General features: G+C 44.0%; 2 protein-coding genes across 4 annotated transcripts in view; one reads left to right on the forward strand and one right to left on the reverse strand.

The window, feature by feature from the left end:
* Nucleotides 1–1,488: 1,488 nt before the first annotated feature.
* Nucleotides 1,489–6,102, reverse strand: LOC106804698. 3 transcript variants are annotated; one of them, XM_014805983.1, is made up of 2 exons: nucleotides 6,022–6,102; nucleotides 1,489–3,834 (listed from the first exon to the last, which is right to left on the reverse strand). In XM_014805983.1, the coding sequence occupies exon 2, from the start codon at nucleotides 3,764–3,766 to the stop codon at nucleotides 2,504–2,506; it is 1,263 nt and encodes a 420-aa protein (XP_014661469.1). In that variant the 5' UTR covers nucleotides 3,767–3,834; nucleotides 6,022–6,102; the 3' UTR covers nucleotides 1,489–2,503. The 3 variants fall into 3 exon arrangements, with proteins under 3 accessions (XP_014661469.1, XP_014661471.1, XP_014661470.1); XM_014805985.1 differs by lacking the exon at nucleotides 6,022–6,102 and adding an exon at nucleotides 5,918–5,999; XM_014805984.1 differs by lacking the exon at nucleotides 6,022–6,102 and adding an exon at nucleotides 4,345–4,958.
* A 104-nt stretch (nucleotides 6,103–6,206) lies between these two features.
* LOC106804699 (inosine triphosphate pyrophosphatase-like) overlaps nucleotides 6,207–6,496 on the forward strand; it is a 2,750-nt gene continuing 2,460 nt past the window's right edge. The window contains exon 1 of the mRNA XM_014805986.1: nucleotides 6,207–6,362. Within this exon, the coding sequence (XP_014661472.1) occupies nucleotides 6,267–6,362 (96 nt within the window). The 5' untranslated portion in view covers nucleotides 6,207–6,266. The remainder of the gene's footprint in view (nucleotides 6,363–6,496) is intronic.

Below are 6,496 nucleotides of genomic sequence, written 5' to 3' on the forward strand. Positions count from 1 at the left end.
AACGAACTAGACACTGGGGAGGCGAAGATAAATGTTTAATTTGTGGGAGAGGAGAGTTGAAGACCCTGGAGCACTTTTTACTGGAATGTCCTGGATATGAAAACCATAGAAAAAGTTTATTTAATATGATTAAACGTAGAACAGGTTTGGAGACAACAGAAACCTCACATGACATGCAGGAAGAGCTCTTGAAAACTCTCCTGGGTTTTAGGGTTGGCAGCAGCCTTATTACCTCCGCCAGGGGCTTGGCGGAGGTTATGTTTTCACCGGCGTGTGTTTGAGTCACTGATCTCTATATAATAATATCTTATAATCAATAATCAATAATCATAATTATAATATAATATAATCACAATAATATGATATTATTATAGAGATCAGTGGTCTCCTGGTGGTTTGAGTGTTGGTTTGTTGGTTTGTGCACGCTCGCTGATTGGCTGATTGGCCCGCCACCGCCGCCGCCGCCGCGCCGGAACCGCCTGTATCATACAGGTTAAGCCTTAACTGAAAAAGTTATGGACGGATTGTCATAAAATTTTTAGGATACGTCAGAAATGGGCTAACTTAGAATTCATGACATTTTGGTGGTGATCCGGATCCAATTCATTAATTCATTAATTATTTAATTAATAAAATTTTCAGGATAGGTCAGAAATGGGGTAACTTAGAATTGATTACATTTTGGTGGTGATCCGGATCCAATTAATGTTCAGCTTACTAAACAGTACCTGGAGATACTTTGGGGAGCTAGATCAGCTGCACTCACAAACCTATAAAATTAAATCCTTCCCGCGACTTCATACGCATAGCGCATGGTTACATGGCGCATAGGGTGGTGCCTATCTCCGTTTCAGTAACCCTGAGGCCCCGCAGCTGCTTTCACAGTAAATGCTACAGTAGGGGGTTAGTCCACTAGCTGGTAGCACTGCAAGTTAACTTGCCACACTCTACCTCTATTTTCTGAATGCTAAGCAGAGAAGCCGTGTGTACCATTTTTCAAGTCTTTGGTATGACCCGGCCAGGAGTTGAACCCCTGACCTTCCACATACGAGGCGAGTACTCAACCATTGAGCCATCGCAGTGGTGGCACAAACCTATAAGGGGACACGGAATGAATTTTCTATTATCTTTTTTTAATTATTTGCAGGGAAATACCAATCTAAAGGTTCCCAGTCATACATACATACATACAAAAGACGTCATCGACGACAACTACGACCGGGTGATTGCTGGAAATGGTACTAATATCCCGTCCGCAGTAGGGATCGTGTGGTGGGTTCCCTAATCGCTAATAAATACAGCTCTCCCCCACAAAGATTACACAACACAAAGGCAAGTCAAAAGCACGGCCCGGGGTCGCTCACCAACACACCTCCTCACCAAGCAACTATAGACGCAAGGGTCAGGGGTGTGCAATGTGTGAAAACCCCACATGTAATGAACGATGGGCGAGGGATGAGATATATCTAAATTCCTTTTTGCGGTTAGCAAGGTTCACATGTTTTATTTTTAAATATCATTGAACAATTACATCTATGTTAGTCATGCGCATATTACAGGAACAAGCTGGCACATATATCCTAATATAAAATTAACATTAACACATAAATAAATAAGGGGGAGTTAGTGCTTATAAATTTACTTGAGCATAAAAATCCATGTTACCATAACGTGCATTCATATGGTGCTAATATATTATGTATTTTGGGCATGCTAGCAGTGTTTTAGCCCCTATTTTAAAATTAAACTTTAATTTTTTTATTGAAATACTATTTAACTGCAGTAAAACAGGACCACTAGAATGACAGTTAGTATGTGCGCAGATTGAAGTTACTTAACTACCATGCATGAACACGTACATGAGCGGTGCATCATTAAAGCTACAATGTCAGCAAATCAATGCTATGAAATGGACTTGCCTATACTCAGTGCAATCACAATTCTTTGATCGGTATATGCCAGCTAATTAAACAAATAGCAGTAATAATAATAATAATACATCTAATGTTAACATGGAAATCTTTGCTTGAAATTCGATAACCAAATGATCACAACAACCATCTATAACGATTGAGAGCCATTTACAGCAGAAGGGGCACACTCTTGATCCTGAACATGTGCAGTCCTTCACAACTCATATGAATGAACAAATCGTCAAGAGAGATATCAGTGTCAGAATAGTTAGCTAGTACTCTTCATCCCAGATGGCATACTAGGTTAGAGTGTCCGGATGGTTTGTGGATATTGCCTTAATGTTTGTGCAATAATGTAGATTATGGATGATAAACCTCTTCTGGATAGAAGAAACAAATGAGGATTATGAGAATCAGACAAATACACATAGGCAGGTGATCAACACTGCCAGCTACGATACAAAGTCACTGGAACCATCCTCGGACAGACATCAAGTATTGTTCAGCGCCCTCTATTAAAAGCTTTTTTGCCGTGTAATAATCGATGGGAAGTCAGCGTGTTACAGGTCACAAATCTCTGCAAACGGATGTCACAGATCCACCTCATCTTTACAGTCAGCCTGACCGTATAACTTCTTCCCTCTTGTTCCGCCCGTCTTCTCTGCCTGCTGCTCGGCAAATCGAGCCAAGTGCTTCTTGGTCGATTTGTGAGCTGTCAATCTCCTGGGTATCCGGTAGTATGTCTCACACGTGTCGCACACGTGCAAAGAGTGCGCCTTCGAGTGTCTGTGGTGCCACAGCTGCGACTTGGTCGAATAACTCTTAGCACACGGGACACACAAGATATGCAGCTCTGCCGTCGCGCCGCAGTGCGTCCGGCGCGACGCGCGACTGTGGGCCGCCGCCCGGTGCAGTTTCAGCAGACGCTCGCTGCTAAACACGGCGTTGCACTGCCTGCACTCTACCTTCCTCCGCTTCGTCTCCCGATGACTAGCCGGCGCGCAGCCGTCGCTTTCGCTCGCTCGAGTACGGTCCTCGTCATCGGCCGCCAAGCTGCCTGCGTCGGACGGACGTCGCACGTCAAGGCCGGACGATTCCGCTCGGAGCGAGCCCGCCGTCGTCGCCGGCGCAGCAGCGTTAGTTACTCGCTCACAGTCCCGCTTTATCGGCTGGCCGACGTCATCGCACTTCCAATCCGTTTTCACGGGCGTCGTGGCAACTGCCAGGGCTGCCGCGTTCGCGACTCGCGCGCGCGTCCGCACTGCCGTGTCAGCGCGCTTCCGCGGTTGCCGCGACGACTCGCCGCTCCCGTCAACCAGCATCTTCAGCGAGGGAGCGTGCTTTCGCTGTCGCCGTCTTCGCGTACGAGTCGAGCACGCTTCCTCTCCGGGAGGGGAGCCATCCCGGCCGGAGCCCGCGCCGTTGTCAACGTGCGGCGATGTCACCGCGCCGAGCCGCGGTTGGTTGGCTAGGCTCCGCAGCCAGTTCATGACGAGCCGTTCATCATTGTCGCTAGTCTCGCAGCCACGCGCCTCCGGCGAGGCATCATCGCTTCCAGGGAGCGGCACGCGCCAATCCACTTCTGCGTACCCATCCGCAGCGGGCTCCTGCTTCACCTGCACTGGCGGAGAATGCTTGGCGGGATGTGCGGGCACGTTCAGCTGTTGTTCGTTGACGCACGAGTTGTGGCCTTCGCAGATGAGCATCTTGCAGTGAGCGGTCTGCGCGTGAAAACTGAAGTCGTTCACTGTGAAGAAGCACTCCCAGCAGGCCGTACATCGGTAGTAGACCGACGAATTACCGATAGCATCCGGTGCTGCCATCGCTACGGGAAGGTAGGTCGTCGTTGCCATGACAGAACAGTATTGCTGCTAGCACTGGCTCCTCGTTCTACACTCAACTTTATTGGTCGTGTCTCTGTCTGAAATGACAAGAATGTACACTGCTACAAATAATGTGGTCCCATCATTGGGACCAATCCTAGTTTACAGTAACAGAGAGAGTTTAGCACCCTGGTTAAACACATTGTTTAGAACAATTTTGCCAAAATGAGTCTGAGAGAGGCAGTAACCTCCCAAACTAAGATTGGGTAGCTTAGACTTTAGTATAAATATCGCAGATTCGCAACTCATACAATATATGCTCATGTTCATTACAATATATTTTATTTATATGTGTCCAACATATTTTGTACATAACTTCATGTCTGCTGCTTGTTCTATTTCCAATTATGTTCAATTTTGTTTTATTGTTATCATACAAACATTTTGTTCAAATATTTCTCATCATACTCATAGGTAGTGATGTCCCGATGATCGATTATAATCGAAAATCGATCGATTATAGTCTCAAATTCGATAATCGATTATGAAAACAAATAATCAATTATCAGAAATACCACCAAAACAAACAAACAAGGAACTGTACTCACGATGTGTGAATTGATATGACAAGTAGAGCACAAGTCTTGTCAGTCCAAGTTGTGTTTTAAGATAACACAATACAGGCTAACACGTCACATACCAGACAAACACGTCTACTCGACGAAGTACAAGTAGTTATCCTCCGCACGCAGTGCCGTGGAGGAAATTGTTTTCGTGGCCATTTCGGTTTCGTGTATGTGGCGGTGTGTATGTCTGTGTGTCTGTCCCCTCGATATCTTTGCAACCGTAAGAGGTAGAAATTTCAAACTTGGTCCACAGCTGCATCTTATGGGGCGAGAGAACCCTATTGATTCTGAGCCATTTCCATCCAAGGTCAGGGTCGCAGGGTTATTTTTCGAACTATACTATATTTCGAACACTGATACGTACGTATGCAGAGCTGCGTGTGTTATGATATCGATTTATTCCACTGTGCGCGCTACAATGCACTGGACCAATGACGAATGCTAACCGTTTCACGAACACAAACAGAAACTAGAACAGAAACGACACGCATTCACTTTATATGCAGAAGATTCAAATTATATTTTTATGCGCAAAGTTCTCTCGCATACGAGACCCAAACTACCGTATAGCACGCATACATCGCATCACACCATATTGCCCCAAACCCCCTAGTTTGCCTCGTGCCCTTTGGGCACTCTCGATGCAAATCACACACTTCAAAACAAGCCAAGGTGTGTGATTTTTCACTCGCCTGCCTTTTCTAAAACACAAGGACTGCTTGATCATGTTGTTTAAAACTTTTAATGTTTTAATAACGGCATTTAAACCATTTCTTTTTAAATTGATTAAATACTGTATAGGAACAGACATTGATATATGATACAGCAACCTTCACAGAGTTAATACATGATCATAAAACATGATAATATTGAATACAGGTATACAAAGTAGATTAAATTAAATCTATGCAGTCTTATGCTATTATTAACCAATTATCCGATTATAATCGATTATCGGTTTTCCTTAACCGATCGATAATCGATTATAATCGGATAATCGGTTAATATAATAATAGCATAGACTGCCATAGATTTAATTTAATCTTACTTTGTATACCGGTATACAATTATACATGAAATTCCAGCCAATTCCCATCACTATAGCCTAGGTCTTATTCAGTATTCTTATGACAGTTAGAGCCTAGATGGCTTTATACTAAAATTAATTTCGCTGTGGCTATATGCCCGGCAGCCGGGCACGGTCTTCGATTTCCTAAATGCCCGGCAGTTCCTAACCCTAACCCTAACCCTAACTCTGACCCTATAATCCTGACCTAATTCTAACCCTAACCGTAATCCTGACCCTAACCCTAATCCTAACCTAACCTAACCCTTGTTTACTTGAGATAACGCTAAAAATTAAAAACTGCCGGGCATTTAGGAAATCGAAGACGTGCCCGCAAGCCGTCAGATATATGCCGGCTGCCGGGCATATAGCCACTCTGAATTAATTTCTCTAAGTCTAAGCCTAAGGTAAGGGTTGGCTGACTAGATGACCGTATGATTTTTTCGCCATCCCTTCACTGCACGTTATTTATATTTTGTTAAAAAAAACCTTGGTGAAAAACCTTGTATCTGCTGATATTGAAAGTGATAAAATAAACTGTCTTATCTTAGCTTATCATTACAAGATTAGAAACGTATAACAACACAACATACCAGCAGTTACCTATACCGGATCTATTACCGGATATGCAAGACTGCCACCTGGCGGTAGGTGCGTTCTCTTACTGACTAAATACAGCTGAGCCGCTAATAGACTGGTACTCGCTCCCACTTCGATTACTCGATGTGGTGGACCGAGCCGATAGGTGGGACGGGTACCAGTCTAAGCTGCTAAATACTTTGGTCTACATCATTGTGCCATTGTGCAGACTTGCTAATTTTAAGTCTCTGTTCAAGTAATGATAAGAAATAGAATGGCTCAAAAGCTCTTTTTTGTTACAGGAAACGAGAACAAGCTGAGGGAAGTTATTCAGATATTAGGAAACAGTGTAAAGGTACCAGTGGCAGTGGTTACAGTCACAGGCACTTGAACTTGAAGCGTTTCAATAAAATATTATAATGCTAAATAAATAAATCTATTTACTTCCAAATCCTGGAATTCATAAAGCCGCACTATGCGCATCCAAAC

The sequence above is a fragment of the Priapulus caudatus genome, unplaced genomic scaffold (genome assembly GCF_000485595.1).
Source record: "Priapulus caudatus unplaced genomic scaffold, Priapulus_caudatus-5.0.1 Scaffold83, whole genome shotgun sequence".
Classification (NCBI taxonomy): Eukaryota; Metazoa; Priapulida; class Priapulimorpha; order Priapulimorphida; family Priapulidae; genus Priapulus; species Priapulus caudatus.

Bases quoted from the DNA above. Each gene is read 5' to 3' on its own strand.
- LOC106804698 (XM_014805983.1), bottom strand. From the start codon at position 3,766: ATGGCAACGACGACCTACCTTCCCGTAGCGATGGCAGCACCGGATGCT.